Genomic DNA, 18,078 nt, shown 5'->3' on the forward strand with positions numbered 1-18,078 from the left:
GTGCAACTTCTTTTTCCATAAGAGATAAACAAGAACTCTGGTGTAAAATTTAAAAGAGTGTTGGAGTACAGAATTAACTAGAAATATGAGTTACGTATAAGTCAAAACCCAAGCAATCAGGAAAACAAACAAACAAACAAAAACACCCAACCACAAGTCACCGCAGCTCTTCCAGGGACCGTCCCTGAGGCAAATCACTGTTTCCAAGGACATTTCCACACTATCAGCTCTTCCTCGTTAATGCAAATAGGATGTCAGAGTTTTACAGTAAAACCGAGACCAGGGAAAAGAGTGCCACGAAAGAATATTTCAGGGGAAAAAAATTACTTGATTCCTTTTCTGAATCTGAGCCTTCACTGGACGTCTCTCTCAACATTTACAGAGGAATTCTTGACTTCCTCTTGCAAAGATTATCTTGCAGTTGAAAAAATTTTTTAATGAAAAAGACATTTTAGAAATTGCTGGAAAATTTTAAACCTAACAAGAGTTTATAATAGGTAAGGGAAAGCGGTGATTCTCCCATGTGATGGGTGGGAAAGGTAACCCAGAACAATGCCTGGTTACATTTAAAGAGATGCTTCTCAGCTTGGGTAAGTCTGGTTAGGGCCAAGTTCGTGAACATTCTAGAAACAGATGAAATAATTTGGGACCAGTGATGTGGATGTGCAAATTCTGTTTTTCACTAAGAAGAGTGAGTCATGTACAAATTTGGACCATAAAGCAAAACTCAATCTGTGCTCTTTCGTTCTCTAATTGCTAAAAGTTTGTTATTAGTCACAAATAGGTTTTAGGAATATCCAAGAAAATACTTTTTTGCCAAAAGTCTAAAAAAAGGATCTAAATCAAAGCACACAGCAATCTCTGCAGATTCAGCAGATCCTTTCAACTTTACAATAGAAAAATATCTGTTACTATCAACACAACTCATTATTTAGTCACAGTGCCTTAAAGTTTAGAGTCTTCCTTGAATTATCTTCATCCTCACACCAATCCTGAGAGGCCAGTATGGTTTTATAGAAGGGAAAACTGATGATCAGAAGATCAAGTACCTTGCCCAACTCCCTTCTGGAACTTAGAAACAGTCCTGGGCTTTCAAACCTGACTCTGAATCCAGTGCTCTTTGCACTAGAACAAGCTGCTGCTTTAGTTGTAAAAATTAAAATAATACTAATACTAATAATAATGATCCCATGCAACTGTAGAGAGCTTTACTGTTTACCAGGCATTTCCATATGCATCTTGTCACTCATTCACTCACTTAATCAACAGTCACAGAGGGTCTGTTAGGACAGGCACTATCTTGGGGCGGGGGTTCAGACACACAGACAACCCTGCACTCAAATATGTTAGCTGAATGGGACTGCAGTATTCACGCAGAAACTCTGAGAGGGTGGCAGGATGAAACCTCACCCCCCAGCACTTGTCCTGCTTGTATGGCTGTGGATGGCAGTGCCCATGGCTCTCCATCCATCCCACCTTAACACGGCCAACCATAGGAGGCTACGGTCTTGACACAAGAGGTCTCTGTCTTCCTTTTGACACATGGGCCAGGCACTTAGAAGGTAGCCCTGTCACTCCAGAAAACCCCAACTGGCAACTGTGTCAGACTAAATAACCGCCCTTTCATCTCAGCAAAACAGCCATGCAGCACTTTGGCTTATACACAACAAGACGAACAATAGCCACTAACACACAATGCAGTTCGGCGCAAAGAACATTAGTTTGAGAGTAAAGAGGTGTAGGTGCCAGTCAGTGGCTCCGATACTAACTCGCTGTGTGACCCTGACCAGCTCAACCTCTCTGGGCCTCAGTTATCCCATTTATATAATAAGGGGAGGATGTTCGCCCTGCCTACCTTGCAGGGCTGTTGTGAAGACAGAAATGCAGAATGGTTAAGAAAAAGCTTTGTAAAACATAAAGAGCACGTGTTGCGGATTAAAATCCTCTGAGTGTTTACTACTGTGTAACATATGACCCAATTCCAAATGGCCTGAACCTCCCAGCCAGGCTCCAGTGAAAGAAGACAACAGCCCAGCTTTCTGGGTGGATTTAAATGGGTCTCACATGCCACCGGGCTGTGCCCCTCGAGCCCCTCCAGAGCCTTGAGCTCTGCGGACTGAATGCCCATACTCCTGGCAGACCGCCACCTTCCCGAGATGACTCTGCCTGCCCCAGGGACTCTGCCACAGCCACCACACACCACACACTCTCGACAATCTGTCACCCTGTGTGTGCCCATCAAATTCTTCGGTGCCCAAAAAAAAAAAAAAAAAAAAATCAGTGGATGGAACAACCCCAGTTCAGAAATTCCCAGTCACACTGTTTTAGGGCTGAACTTGTTTCTTAAAAGGCAGTTCTAATTAGAGTGACATTTTGTCCACTGTGGTTCTTAGTTATGAAAATAATGAGCTATGAAATTCCAATTTATTGTTGACAACTTAAACGGCCAGGCACCGGAGCGGCGTGTAACTTCCGAGTGCCACTCTACCTAGTGACAAATCTATTCCGGGCCGCGGGAGGCTGCCGGCTGGGCTTGGGAGGGTCACTGTCTCTCTCCTTCAGTCCCCCAGGGGAGACATGGAGGGCTCCCGGGCACCAGAACATGAGGACCTGGCATCTGGATGTCCCCTCTGAGAAGGGCTCAGCATCTTGCCCTGAGAAGATTTCAAATAGCAAGCAAAATGTCGGCTCAGCAAAGACATCTCAGCAAAAACAAAGGAAGGGCCTCTTTTCTCTCTCTCTCTCTACCTCCGTACAATGAGAAGGCTTCCCAAGAAGATAGCTAAGATTCACTCAGAGATGGTCTAAAATATTTTTCTTTTCTCTCTTTCTATCTTGTCTTCATTTCTCTTTCTGTTTCTCTCTCTTTTTAAATCAGTCCGTTTCTTTTCTGTTTTGTTTTTTCTTTCTCTTCTCTTTGTCTCCCTCTCCTCTAGTTTTTTTCTTTTTCCTTCGACTTTCACTCTCATTCTCCTGCCTAAAATCACCATCTAACAAAAACACCACGCTGATGTCCTGACCTTCTCCTTGAACTTGGGCTGGGGCTCGTTTGCTGCTGAGTGCTAAACAGGAGTGGAGTGCACAGCCTCCACGGCTAGAGTGACCTGGGACGGGCAGGGGCATAAGGAATAAACAGGGGGATATGGTCTCTAAAGGGGCTGCCATACCCTTGGCTCTGAAACCTCTTCTCTCGGCCTCCAGCAAGTCTCCTCAAGGTTAAATACTGTTGTTCCCTCCATCTGAGAGGATGTCTTAAATTCCAGCTGATGGAAGGGAAAGAATAAGCAGAACATCACGATGGCACTGACATACTTCAAAATATTTATTTTCTATTCAGGCGCCTGTTCTCAAACCATAACGCAAGCTACAGGCCAAAGGTTGTTTTCTGACCTGGCAAGAGAGATCCTGAGAGAGCATTGACAGCTAAACCCGAGAATGTTCCTGGCTGCCAGGGCAGACCTATAACAACTTCACATGCCTGGAAACACACTTGCGGCTTTGGTTTGGGAGTACAGTGAGATGCAGATGGTCTCGGAGTTCTTAAGGCCTCTTCCCAGCCTGAGTGCTGGCTGACTGGCTAGATGAACCTGAGTCAGTCACTTCGCCCTCTAGATTTGTCTCCTCATCTCAAAACAAGCTTCCCTGGACCATCTCACCCAAGAAAATAAACAGGCGCATTAAGAGGCTGCAGAGCCCTCTGGGAGAATTGGCATTGTTAGTATTTTGCTTGCAGCAAATCGCCGGGTCAAGTGGCACCTTTCAAATGTCAGATTTGAGAGTTAGTGTTTGGTTGGTTTTTTTTTTCCCTTCTCTAATTTCATATATATTTAGGATGCCTGTCACTATGAAGGAAACAAAACATACAGAAGGAAAACACTACAGCCCCAAATAATAAGGTAGATGATAACCCAAAACTGAAAATCACAGCTGACTTTTAAAAATGGAATGTGCTTTTTGAAAACATTAAAATGAAACATTGAAGTCTGGTTACGTGATTTTATAACTTGTAGATTTTCCACCCAGCCCTGCTAAGGCCCTGAGCTCACCAAAGATGTGTAGGGGAAATTCCCAAGAACCTCTTACTCGTGGGTTCTTTGGAATAATTCACCAGGCTTTCAGAAAACATGTCACCCTCTTATCTGAGTCACCCCATTTCACAACAGGGGTTTCCTGGGGCTACTTTGAATTGAATGGCCTCAAAAGGGCTTTGCAAACTCCAAAGTGCTATGCATGTGAGAGAAGTGCCACCATGATTCTCACTATGACACTGCCAGGTTGGACAGCTTCTGGGTCATGTTTTAGGTCATTATTTGAAAAATCAAGGGAAGCCTGAAGCGTCTGCCTTTACCTGCCAAGGATTTTGCTGACACAACCATGGCTGACTCGAAGCTGCCTGGAGATGTCGCAGGGCCTGACACCTTGATGAGCAAGTTCCACTATCCTTTGGCGGACTACATCTGGGAGTGGCCGTCCGTTCACAAAAACCCCCCCAAGCTGATTCACTCCTCCATGTCCTGAAACAGATCAGAAACAAAAGGCAAGGGAAAGGGTGGTTAGAACCAGTCACACAGGAGTAGAAACACTGCTTTGAGCACCCAGAGTCCCTCTGATCAGAAATGGCTGCGGGCTGGCTATCTTGAGCCTGGGGTCTGATCATGCAGGCTACATGAACACCTCAGATTGCTTTGTAAAATTAACCTTAGCCTTTGTCCATCTTCAGCCAGTCAATCGGGCTATTGATAGCAAGCATCTCCACACTATGTTTCCTTTAGTTACTAGCATTTTCTTTTTAATTTTTTTTTAACAATGGAATATATGAAGACCTCAAACTATACCAGGGACAGAACCTATTATATACATGATGCTGAGGTCTAAGATAGATCCTAGGGAAAATGCTTTTAAAATACATTTAAAATACATTTCAAAATGCATAAAATTTAAAGAGATTTTTAAAAATGAAACTCTTTCCTTTTAACAAATATCTTTAAAAGTGAAAAGGACTGCTCTAATAAAGCTAGATCTCAGGGGGGCGGATATATTTTTTAAATCAGCAATCTGATTCAAGGGCTAAGGGCTTTAAAAAACAATTTTTTTATAGTATCTGCAGATTACTGAGACAAAACCTAACCATTGTCATGATAAAAACCCTTTCTTTAAGAAGGTGCAACTCATACCTCAATAAAGATGGGGAAACAAACAAACAAACAAACAAAGGTGAGGCTGACATGCAGACTTGACCACTGTACCCTCTTAGAGCACACGAAAGAAATGGGTCAAAGGATCACATTTCACTCTAGTGTATCAGGATTTGTTATAAAGGAGTTTCCCTGGAATTTTTGGAGTGTTTTGCAATCAACAAGCAGCTTTAAGTTGGTTCAGGGGAAATAAAGAAGCCGGAGAAGGCTTCGGAGTCCCAGGTTTTACAAGGGCTCTGGGATGGATTTTAAGTAAAAAGAGCTCGGGAAAGTATCTCCTGCACCCAATAAGCTCCCTTCTCTTACATCAAGGTCCATCTGGAGGGAAACAGGGATCTAAGTAAATGAAGAGCCAAGCCAGTAAACACAGAGTGATCCAGTGTAGCAACATCATTGACCTTGTAGCTGTTAATCAGCCACTAACTGATATCACTGAGGACTGTCAGAAGCCAGAAGCCAAGTCCAAGCATTCACCAATGCTGCTGGCAGTTCAGAGGTCAAGGAGGGGGAAATCTCCTCCTAAACTGGGACTTGACAGGGACTAGACTGTACCAGGGAAGCCAGGGCATCTCAGAGGTCACACACACACACACACACACTCCAACTCTAAAACATAAAATAGCCACCTCATCTCAGCTATTCCCCCCCAGCACTCAACTACTATCCAGGTTCATGAACAGTATCTGAAATAGAGGGGGAAACACTACCCATAACATAAACTATTTCCTAAAAACTGCCAAAGCTATTCACTGAAGTTTACCGTGAGAGTCCAAACTGAATATTTCCCCAAATTTTCAAGTTCAGGTTGATGTCAAGGGGAAAAAAAACCATTTTATAGGTGATGACAGTACTTAATTCTAGTTCTAAGCTGAATTTCTTTTTTGATTTTCAAAATGAGCTTTAAACAGTTTTAATTGTTCTAAAACACTCCAGACATAAGAAAAAGGAAAGCCATCTCGAATAGAATTTTACAGTTAAGAACACAACTGCATAGTTCATCTAAAACAAAAAGACTGCAGCCACCCCTAGTCAAGGGGCTTAAGAAAGCTTTGTTCTGGGGTTGGGAGCACCTAATAAAAAAGAGTTGTAGGGATCTTTCAATAATAGGCTGGATTTAAGAGGCAAGTAAATTGAAAATTGGTACAAGCTTATCTGAGAGGACAAAAAGGAAGCTAAAAGCACCTAGCACACTTTTGAGATAACCTACTAGTCCAGGCATTGGAGTCATCCATAATGGCCTGTTCCCTATACTATTGGCAATTTAAATTTTCTGCCCAAAACACAGTGGCAAATTTCAGAGGACTTAAATGCCAAAAGCAGTCCTGCAGGACATTTGTGAGCTTTGGGGACTGTTTGTCACACTCTAGGTGACAGCAGGTCCCCACACCCTCTAGTCTTGACCTCAAAGGCCAGGCTACCAATGCTCTTGCAGAGTCTGATCCACATATCCACAGCTGACACCAGACCCAGGATGACCTGGGGGCCCCCTACGTCCCTCAACTTCCTGGAAAGGCCACCAAACCCACTTGGCCCTCTGCTTCTCTCCCGGTCCTATCTATTAGAGCATGTCAAGGGTGGTGGGTTGGTGATTTAAAACTGAAGTCTGAGAAGGCAATGTCTCTCACTTACCCCAAGACTGGAAAGAAGTGAAACCAGAAACCCGAGAGAAGTGAGGAAAGAGGACAGGGAAAGAAATCAGGAAAAGAGATGTGAGGGCAAGTGTACAAAGAGCGGGAACTCAATGAAATGAGACACACAGCAAGGAGAGAGAGCCTGGAAGGGAAGCCTCAGGTTAGAAATGAAGAGGAGGAGAAAAAGGAATGGATTGGCCAGAACGGGGAGAAGAGAAAGGAAAGAAAGGTAAATGTGGTGTACAGTGGGAGGCAAGAAGACAGAAGAGAAAAAGGGAGGAAGCCTAGCACAGGGGCATTTGGAAGACAGGGGACATCTGTGGAGGGGGACCTTTGTTTTCTGGGACCCCAGCTCCAGCCCTGCACTTCTTCAGAGAAGCCAAGTCCCATCCTCTACTTCCTATGGACTACAGCTGAGTGAGGGTTCATCATGTGGGAGGTGCTGGGGGGAGACAGGGACTCAGCTACACTTTTCACGGCCAAGTAGAATTTACAGAGAGACTGACACAGAGACAGATGCAAACAAATCAAGGCAAAGAGCAGGAAACAGACATGCAGATACAAGAGAAACACAACCCCACCTCCACAGGGCAAACAGAGCAGAGTTTGGAGGAGGGGAGGGCAGGGGAGATGGGTTGAATTGCAGATGCCCCTGGGGCCTTTGTGGCTCTGGTCTGGAAGGGGCTGGACTCCACAGATGCTCCTCAGGCCCTGATAAGGACATGCTGCCCACCAGGGCCCCCCTGTCCACAGCCCCAAAGACCACACCTGGGCATAGCATCTTGGGGAGAGGGTCTGTGCTGACTCAGTGGTAGATTCAACTCCAGGATCCACAGGGTCATTGAAATTCCCCCTATTGACATCAGAGAGGATGAATGAAGGGACACACAAACATGCAAACAGGAACACAGGAAAGGCAAGGATGAAATCTCCTTAATGGACTCTCTGACAGACAGGTGCTGGCACACATGGACAGTGGGGCCATGTATACAGACATAGTTAAACCAGACAGATAGTGCCTTGCACTTGTGTGCAGCCACCCAGATGTCTGCTGCCCACTCTCTGGAATCTGAGTCCCCCTCTCTCCCCTTCTGTGAATCCTCAAAAGACTGCCTCCAGCTTTGTCCATGTGAACTTCCTATCAGTCCTTTTGTCTGTCTGACCTCAAGATCATACTCTGTAAAATGGGTATAGCTGAAAGTTTAGGAGACACTCAGGGAGGAGACTGGATATAAAAGTGCTTTATAACTGATAACTATAGCTGGGGGTGGAGGCAACGGAACTCAGAAGCCCATATCCTGGCGATGCCTGCCCCTCCCCCTACACCACCGCCCCACAGAAGCCACCCTCTAGTGGGGGGAGAGGGGAAAGGAGTTGGAGGAAGAAACTGACCAGGGCCAAGAAGGAAGATGAGAAGGTGGGACATGGTCTGAGCCCCTACTAACCAGGCAAGTTCTCAGGATCTACTGTGCACCCCTCCACTCAATCTCCAACAAATCGGGGCCTATATTGTGCAAGCAAATAGCTTTGGGCGTCAGAACTAAGGGCACTTCCAGAGAAGGCAGCTCTGGAAGCTAGGCAGGCTGGGGCCAAGCCCCCATGCTGCAGGGGAAATTGAAAACGGAAGGAGGGAGCACTTCTCAAGGAGGGGGCAGATGAGAGCTGGGACAAGGAGGGACAGAGACAGGCATTAGCGGTTGGCTAACCCGCATCTGGAAGGAGTTGCCTTCTTCACCCTCATGCACAGTCATGGGACCACCAGTTCTGATGTGATCTCCCCAAGGGCTGGGGCACAACCTCTGGGCCGCCAGGCTCTGTGCAGAAGGAGGCAGTGAGCGGATCCCTGCAGGCGAGGATAGAAGCGCAAGGGCAGCCCTCCTCATTTTGTCCTCAAATCGCTCCTTGACTAAGCTAAGGGCTTGGTCACCTCTCAGAGTACTGACCCCAACTCCTTTGCTTTCTGGCTCACTCTGAGAGATCAGAGCCTCCCCTGAGCCAGGCTGAGTCTGCACAGGAGACGGCTGCTGGGGGCGCTGGGGTCACCACGGACTGGAAACCGTTTTGGCATAGGCCCCAAACGGTGAGGAATCGTTTGGGCTGGAATCCGAGAAATCGGCTTCTCTCCACAAATCTCTCCACTGCTTTGGTGGATGATCTCGGACTCGGGAAACTGACACAAAGAGAAACTGACTTGCCCACAGCCAGCCCCGCAGCCTAGATCAGCATTTCCCTGCCTACCAGGCCATTCGGCCCTCCGGGGCAGAAACGGACATATTCGCCCGGGAAGCTCGCCTTCTCTCCAGCCGGGTCTCTGCTGCCTTTGTTAAATAGGGGATCCAAGGCTAAGTAAGCAGGATCCTGGGCTGTCTGAAGCCTTGGGGAGGGCTCCCAGCGCAGAAGCAATTCCCTGACCGGAGGCCCGTGGGGGCCCGAGCTGGGCACCCGGCTGGATGCCGCCGAAGCCTGGCGCCTTGCTCCAGCCCAGCTGTGCAGCGCTCAGAAGGAAAATACGATTCGTTCCACTTGGAATTTCCTCGAAATCTCCGAATCTAATCCGGCGTTAACTCACCGTGAGAGGTGCGCTCATCTCACAGGAGGGTGTGCTAATGGGTGAACTGGCAGATCCCGACGGGTCAGGCAGCCGGCCAGTCTCGCCTGCGCCCAAAATGACCCTTCCCGTCTCCTACACACGCGGTGTCTTTCAGAAGGCGAGGGTGCCTGTATGGTGACTAATTGGCTTCTTCTTCTTGATTTTTTTTTTTTTTAAAGGGAGAAGCCATCATGAGGCAAGCGTCCTGCAGAGGACTTGATAGTGTCTTTAAGGGTCTCTGTATGAACTGGAGGCTTCTAAGCAGAAGCTCAGCTCAGGGACGGCTACTTCGTTGATTTTTCAAATCCCACTCCTCAACTCCAGGATGCCTTTGGAGCTCTGAACCTGGTGTCCTCGCTTAGCTCTCAACCTCTTCCTCCACACATACAAGCACACAGGCACTTTTGGGGCCCCACTTTCCCATCAAGCCCCAGTTTTGATCAGCCCCGCCGCTGAAAAAGGCGCCATCGGGATCGGGGTGTGGGGCGCTGTCTGAGACTCAGACTGACCTCTCCCTGCAACTTCGTACCTTCCAAATGGCCCGGCCCAAAGCCCTCTCCGGGTCCGAGTCAGGAATCTCCCGGCACGCTGAGATGTTGCTGCTGGAGCCCCGGAAAGACTGCAGCTCGCTGCCTACACTACCGGTTGCTGGAGGCGGGATTCCCGGTGCCAGGTGCTCCGGCCGGGTCGACCAGGCGTTTTGCTCCACATCCCCTGCCTGGAAGCCCTGCACTTTGCAAACTTGACTGCGCGGCCACAAAAGTCCTGGGTCCTCCCGTCCTTAGTACCTGCCCCGCGGTCCGGCACCCCCAACCCCGTCCCAGCGGGAGAGTGAGAGAAGCGAGCTCGCCGCCTACTTACTATGCATGGATGCAAACGGGTCGTGCTTACAGTGTATTTCCATCGGGGCGCTCCAGACTGCAGGCCGGCCCACGCTGCCGCCTCCCGGCGCCAAGGGGCTGCCCAGCGTGGCTACGGAGCCGCGCCGCCAGGCCGGGAACTGTGCGAGCTGGGCTCAGAAAGCACTGCTGGAGCTTCTGTTCCTCTCTCAGAGCCGCTCTGCCGGAGATCGCCGAGAGCTGCGCCTTGAGGCGGGAAACGGCGCTAGTACAGTCCGGCTGGGAGCGGTGTGCCCAACTCCTGGTGGCTTCCCTCCCGGGCTGGCTCAGGCGTCGGCTCCGCACCCAGCCCGGGGTAGCTGCGGCCAAGGCGCCCGCAGCTTCGGGGGCATAGTTTAGGGGCCCGCCTCCGGGACGGCCTGGAGCCCCCCCGCCTCCTGTAGGAGCGGCTCTAAGGAGGCCTGTGGGACACACAGCCCTTGGCTTCACTCCGGGGGCAGCGAGGCCCGCGGGCTGCCAGGCTGGTTCCGCGGCCTCGCTGCCTCTGAAGTCTCTCCTCGATCCCTCGGTCTCCACCGAATCCTTTCTCTTTCTGCTTCTTTGAGTCCCTGGGGCTCGGACTTGCCGCTGCAGCTTCTCTCCACCCGGCTCTCCGACGTCTCCGACGAAGTTGCAAAGAACTTCCTCTCTGGCGGCGCTGGGGTCCTGGCGGGTTCTGAGACGCTTACGCCACTGAGGTTGGGGCCAAGACTATGGAGTCTCCGGGAGCCCGCGGCCCTCACACCCTGGGACCCACTGCCTTCAAAGTTCCCGCGTCCCCTGCTGCTCCTTCATCGCCGGGACCAGGAATGGGGACAACAGCGACGATCTCCTCCTCGCCTGAGTATCTGTCTCGCACCCACCAACTCTTCGAGCTTCCGCTGCCTTCTCTCGGGGGTCTGGTTCGACTGTCTTTCAGTTGCCTCTTCCGGGACGGCCGCCGCGCCTGCCCCAGGCGTAGAGCGAGGGACAGAGAAGAGAGCGAAATGTCCCCTAGACCAAGGCCGCCGGGACTGCCGGTGCAGAGATGCAGCCTCTATCTGCTTTGACTCCCAGCGTTGCCGCCGCAGTCGCCGCGGCCGCCGCCGGCGCTAGCCCTCCGCCTGTTCGGCGCGCACAGTGCGCCACCGCGCCGCCCCGGAGCCGCTTTCAGGACCCGCTGCGTGTGGACAGCGCCGCCCGGGGCTCAGCCTCCCTCCGGGCGGGGGCGGGGGCGGGGCGGGGGCTAACCTGCCAATCACACTTCATCAAGCCAGTCAGAGCGGTGGCAGCCGGCTCTGACCCGAGACACCACCCCATTGGCTGAGCAACCGGCGGGCTCCGCCTGATTAGCCGATACCTGGGCAATGGGAGAGAATGGGGGGCGGGGCCGAGGCGGCGGCGCCACGTTCATTGACAAACGCGCGGGGCGAAGGCCTAGTGGAGCGCGGACTGGGGGAGGGGGAAGGGGATCAACACAGTGCCTGGAGAGTCCAGCTGCAGGTCCAGCAGGAGCCTGGCCTCCTCTCCTCGGCATTGGGACCCAGGGATGCCCTGAGGGATTAAGGGCAGCCGAGGCGGGGATGGGGGGTGGGGAGTGAGGGTGGGGAAACAGTCTCTAGAAAACGCGCGCGCGCGCGCGCGCGCACACACACACACACACACACACACACAACGGATGTTGGAGGAAAACAAGGAGCTCAATAGAGATCAGGCTTTCAATCTAAGCACCATCAGACTCGCGATGGAAACGTAGTGTGTGCACATCTGCTCCGTTCTGACCTCAGTTTCCTCATCTATAAAATGGGCAGAATTGGCTTACCTAGTTTTTAATGAAGGCTCCTTCCAGCGGAAATATTTCATAGTTTTATCAAGCGCCAACTAAGCTGACGCTGCCGCCTCCTTGTCCACCGTCCTCCCCTGCTCTAACTCAAGGGCCCCCAGTTCTGAGCTAACCGTAGGCAGAGACATAGAAGGGGAAAATCTCACAGTCCTTTAAAGTTAGTAACCAGGGTGCTCCTGGGGGAGAGGTCTATCTGAGGCTTTGGACCAGGTTGCCGAAGCACTGAGCCGTGAGCCCCTCTTTCCAGCCTCAGACCAGGAGCTGTCAGACACTTTGGGGGCTAGTGATATGCGCAGCTGAAGGCTTCTGTCTGAAGGGGTAATTCTGCATCCGGAGCAAGGCCTCTTGGGAACTGAATGAATCCAGTACCGGCCAGTGCTAATGAGAGTCCCTGAAGCGGGCGGGCGCATTCAATCTGCAAGGGCCACTCAGAGCTGCACTAAGGGTGCTACTGTGCTGCAGCTCTGTCATCGAGAAAACCCAACTTTTCCTCTCCTGGGTAAGTTCTTGTCGCTTTTAAGACAAAATGAGTGGATTTCTATCAGGGCTCTTTTGGTCCAGAAGGGCAGGGTCTTTGGCCAAAGAGATTCAGTTTCTCAGGCATGTCAGGCTCTGGAACCACAATCAAAGGAACTGGACGACAGCCATTCTACACCCAGGAGGCAATAGTTCTGTGAGCGCCTATGTGCGCCTGAACCCAGCCCTGGAATAGTAACTGAAGACTCCCCTGTCCCAGCAACTCATGGGAGTTGTCCAAGACCCACCGTTTCGAATTCATAAGTGATGATCTTCTAATATTAAACATAAATCCACCAAAGCAAGGGCTCTGAGATGCCTGCTCTGGACCTGGGCTTGTAAGGAGGACAGAGCACGGGTTGACCCCGGGAAGACTCCAGGTTATTCTCTACTTCAGTCTCCCTTCTCTCTACCTCTGTCCAATTTCTCACACTCCTACATGGGATCAGCCCTCGGACCCATCTTCTGTTCCTGCCCCAGATCCAGCTGCCCCTGAATGGTAGATAAATTTCCGGCGGTGACACCGTCCCCACCCCCTCCAGGGCACAGCTGCGGAAAACAGACCCAGGAAGTCCTCTGCGGGCCCAAGAGGCTGCGTATGCACTGGGGTGGGGTGGCGGTGGGTGTTATCTCTCCTTTGTCTGGAACCCCGCCTGTCCTGATCTTCGACCACACTCCCCTCGCCTTGGAGCAGGAGGATCGCAATGTCGCAGAGGGACGAGGATGGTTGGGGTTCCCGCGTTCATTCCAGCCGGTGGCACTCGATGGATCAAAAGTGGACTAAGAATTCGACGTGGCGGCTCTGCGTTCCCACCGGAGAGGCGGGAGTATGGGGACGCTCAGAGGGTCGCAGCCAGTGACACCTCCACCTCCAGCCCCGCTCTAGTTCAGGCCTAGAAACTCAGATTCTAAAGTCTTAGAGCTAAAAGGGCCCTGAGGCTAGGCTTTCCCCATTTTACAGATATGAAACCTGAGGCCAAGACAGGAGGCTACCTGTACAAGGTCACATAGCAAGTCCGGGGTAGAGCAAAGGCTGTGAACTGGAAACCTCTTTCTCAGAAGGGTTTCTCCAGAGCCACTCTTGGGATGATGGGGCAGGTTTTTTTTGGGGGGGGGGTTGGAGGGGAAACCCAGACAGGAATATCCATACACACCGATTTTCCTTCTGATACCAGTCCGGCTTGGACCGAATCCCCCCAAAGCGCTGCCAGCGTTGAATGGAACCACATACATTACTTGAACTGGAATAGGTCGGCTTCCCATTTCACACAGAAGCCTTTCGCCTTCAGGACGGTGTTGGGCAGCCTAACCTGGGCAGCGAGAGCAGCCCCCTTTCTCACGTTGTGGTGCACAGGGCAGAGGGTGTTTCCTTTTGGATATGGGATTATTCACAGCCGCCTGAGCGTGCCGGCCTCCCGGAACTTCTAACTCCAAGAGGCGCCATCAGATATCCTGGCCACCTAACCCAGTCTTATAGGCCAGCAAATGGCGGCCCAGAGAAGTTACTTGACTATCCGGGATAACACAGCGATTCCTTGACCAAGCCGGGCACCGCGCCTCAGTCCTGCCTCCGAAAGCTCACCAGCCCACGAGTCTGCGTCCAGGAGAGAGAGGCTATCGGGGGTTGGTCTCCACGCCGCTGCGCTGAATGCGGTAGGGTGTCACTGTGCCCAACAGTCGCGTGCTTTCTTTCCTCGGCTGCGTGACTTTGGGCCAGGCCTTGCCTTAAGCGGCGGAGGCAGGAGACGGGGAAAGGAAACCCCCCGGAAAGAAATTTAATTTGTATAAATGGAATTGCCTTTGAAAGTTTTGTTATTGAAAGAAAGCCCATTGAGAATAATGTTTGAGAAGCCACTTTCAGAGGAATGTCCACCTCCACCTCGGTCTCCATACACAAACCTGGCTTTACTCGGAACACACGCCCTCCCCGCCTCCCCCTCCCTCCCCCTGAGCCAGCCCCTCCTGCGCCCAGTGGCGTCTGGGGGTTGGGGCTGCTACAGTGCTCCCTGGGCCTGAAATTGACTCCCGAAGCCCAAGTCCAGCTCATCTTCCTTCTGGTGCTTTGGATAAAGCGAGGCCTACAGGGCTCAGATTGTTTGCTCAGCTCGAGAAAGCCAGAGAGGCCCTAGCGGTGCTGTCCTAACTTGGTGGGTCCTCTCTCACCCTCATTTTAAAAGCATCACAGAGAGAAAGCAACTGACCCTAAGTTACACAGCTAGTCGGGTCAGAGCCAATTCCTGTATGATTCCTGCGCCTGGATCAGTGGTCTGCTCTGCCTGGCCAAAGTCTGTTTGTAGGAATGGTCGAAGTGGGAGAAAAAAAGGGGAAAATTTAATCAGATTTTTCAATAACTGTGCAAAGTGCCTTTGTCAGGGTTTGTTATCATTACCAGCGCACCTCAAAGGCCAGGGACTCTGGGACTATGTTTATTTCTCCCAAAGGCGGGTCCTGCTTCTCCTAGGGCTCAGCTTCCCCATGTGTCTGAAAAGAATCCCTGAGATGAGACCTCCCAAGCTTCTGAAAGATGAAGATCCATGGTAGAGGATATTATTCCACCAGGCTCATTCTAGAGCTAGGGGAATGGATGCCAACACGCAGGCAGTGTTCAGCCTATCCTGGTCTCCCTGGACTTGGGACTCCTTAACCCTCACCTCAGCTAATTTGCCTAATTGTCATTTTCCTCCAAGGGAGGCTGTGGGGGGAGGGGTGTGTGTGGGGCTCTATCGCCTTTTCCAGCAAGAATGAGAGGTTTAAGGGCAGAAAAATTACCTTTCAGTCCTACGCCTTCCATACTTCCTTCTGTATGATCTCAAATAAGTCCCTGCTCCTCTCTGGACCTCAGTTTTTCCTTTTTTGGTACCACAAGGAAGAGGCTAGACAAGAATACCCTTAAGTGGCTCCTTGCTCAGGTAGAACCTCACCGACCTTGTGCTTACAGCTAGAATGGCATATATGCCTTCCCCATTATACAGATGGGGAAACTGAGGTCGAACGAAGGAATGGAATACAGTTCTAAAGGAGGGAAAGGGCCATCGAGTGACCCATACAAGGTCCTGAAGTTGGGAGAGGGGAGAGGCCCGAGCGAAAACCCCAAAACCAGACCTGGACGCCCCCATACTGGCCAGTTTCTCAGCTCTCTTTTCTTCCCCGGCCCAGGCTGGTGCAGACAGGCGGAAGTGTAGTGTTACCTGAGATACTGCCCTTTCCCAGGCAGGGCCCTCACCCAACCCGTCGGGGAAGAGGGGGCATGGCTCTCCAGATTTTTAAACTCTGGCCAGCCTAGGGGTCCTCAGCCCCACCCAGGCCCGCCTCGCAAAGGAATGAAATGCTTTATTGATTAAACGATTATTCAGGCGATTGAACTAATCAAAGAGCCCATCGACCGCCATGAATTACAGTCTTCGTAGACAGCTTGTCTGGAGAGGCAGCCGGGCCAGCCATGCAGACCCTCTAGTGGACCCTCACAGGCCTCTGACCCATTCCCAACACACACACACACACACACACACACACACACCCTAGTCCCCAGTGCAGACACCTCTGGAGTCTCACCTACTAAGGGACCCACTGCGGAGTAGTGGGGGAGTAGGGATGGAGCAGAAGGGGATTCCAGGTTCCCTTTCCTGTGCCTTTACCCTGGGGAATCCTCTTCAATTCCCTGCCTCTTAGATTTCTGCCCTCACTTCTCTTCAGTCATGATTTTGGAAACACATATATGCCTAGGGAGTTGTCCTGGGCTTCAGATACAAGTTCACCCCCCACCTCTCTCTCTGCTTTTTGACCTGTATTTAGGGCTGGGGTGGAGGTGGGTGCTCACAGAACCATATGGATAGGGGAAGGGGAGTTCTGTCAGGACCAGAAGTGTGTTTGGATGGGGGTTTAGCACATTTGCCCATACCTGGCTTTTACCTCAGGGCAGACAGAAGCTTCCTGCTGCCTTCCACCTCCTCTCAGACATAAACACACCCTGCCACCCACTGCCTGGGCCTGTGGGAGGAACACCAGGCTCTGTGCAAGGGAGGCCTCTGTGCATACAGGTTCAGAGCTGGATGCCCCAGTTAGGCACACATGTCCACCTACTTGTGCTCTCCTCCTGGCACCCACAAGATAAAACCTGAGTGCACATGCGCGTTCACACACACACACCAGTGACAGAGGCTGTCTAAGTAAGAGCTAAGGCAGGCTGGGGGTCCCTAGAACTGTCACAACTAGCCTATAGGTAGGCTGCCTCCTCTCACCTGCCAAGGTTGTATCTGCAACGTGAGACCCTTTTGTACAAATGGTAGGCTCAACAGTACCCACAGAGGGAAGCAGTGTACACCACACAACGAAGGGCTGCACACCTTCACTCCTGTTCTCTCAAAAGAATAGAACCTGAGCCTGACTGATGGCAGACTTAGTACAACAGATCCCCACAGGTCCCAGACCCATCTTTGTGCCTAAAGGCAGGCACTTTTGTGTACATTGGCATGTGCACAGTGAACAGCTGTTGACATCCAAAAATGGAGGGGTCGGTGTAACCATCTTATTCTCACTTCCAGAATCACTTGGGATGTGACGGGGAAACACAATCCCTTAAAGGAGTAGACGTACACTCAGACACTCATCCAAATTATGTATACGCCACTCATAGACACACATTTTGGATACTCAAAAGAACAGTACCCAGGAACAGCAACTCATAAACACATACTAACAGACTCATGAATATAAAGCTACACATACACAGGCATATAGATTCTTCAACACACACTCAACATTTTTGATTATATATATATATATATATATATATTTTATCACAAGCTCATTGTCACTCATGCATACCCTGATCCCCTATGTAAACACACAGACGCAGACAAACTTTCAGACACCCAGATAAACATCCACATGAAACATTCAGAAATAGGGAAAAATACACACAAACTCGCAAACACTTGGACTGATGCAGAAGTGTGTGAACAGATTGGAGAAAAGAAACGTGCCGCAGACAGTCGGGCAGTCAATCCCTGCGAAATGAGACGCGCCCCCTCCCCCAGGGTCGAAGTGTTTGAGGGCCAGTGCCCGGCTGGGTCTCTGAGTTAGCACGCCTAGAGCCCGTATCGCGGTCCTACCTGTCCTGCCGGTCCGAGGAGTCGGGTAATTTTTCTCTAAATCCATTTTGATTTTTCAGAACTTGATGTAATGGACAGGGAAAAAAAGTTTCCACTTTTTGGTGCTTTTTTTTTTTTTTTTTTGGGTCTCAGGGGCTGCTCGCAGGTCGGAATAATTCAAGCCTTCCGCTCCCCCGCCGAGCTGGGGTAGCTGATCACTGAGCTGAAACTAAACGTTTTAGGTGGAAAAAAAGCGTCCGAAGGCACCGTGAAATGATTAAGGAACTAAAGAGCTTCTCGCCATGTGAGATCATGTCCTGTTCTCGCCAACATCACAAGATGTCCCCAGACACGCC

General features: G+C 50.8%; 1 protein-coding gene across 8 annotated transcripts in view; it reads right to left on the reverse strand.

Annotated features, from left to right (window-relative positions):
* The window catches only part of PAX5 (paired box 5), a gene marked incomplete at both ends in the record, with an annotated part of 186,138 nt that extends 168,349 nt beyond the window's left edge, over positions 1 to 17,789 (reverse strand). For 7 of the 8 annotated variants that reach the window (XM_081236166.1, XM_081236165.1, XM_081236163.1 and 4 more), the window contains 2 exons: positions 4,349 to 4,514; positions 17,744 to 17,789. In XM_081236166.1, the coding sequence (XP_081092292.1) occupies positions 4,349 to 4,514; positions 17,744 to 17,789 (212 nt within the window). Of the gene's footprint in view, positions 1 to 4,348; positions 4,515 to 10,277; positions 10,321 to 17,743 lie in introns of those variants that run through there. The other variant, XM_081236160.1, reaches the window with a different exon arrangement.
* Positions 17,790 to 18,078: the final 289 nt, after the last annotated feature.

The sequence above is a fragment of the Mesoplodon bidens genome (genome assembly GCF_964165515.1).
Source record: "Mesoplodon bidens genome assembly, chromosome: 6".
Lineage (NCBI taxonomy): Eukaryota > Metazoa > Chordata > Mammalia > Artiodactyla > Ziphiidae > Mesoplodon > Mesoplodon bidens.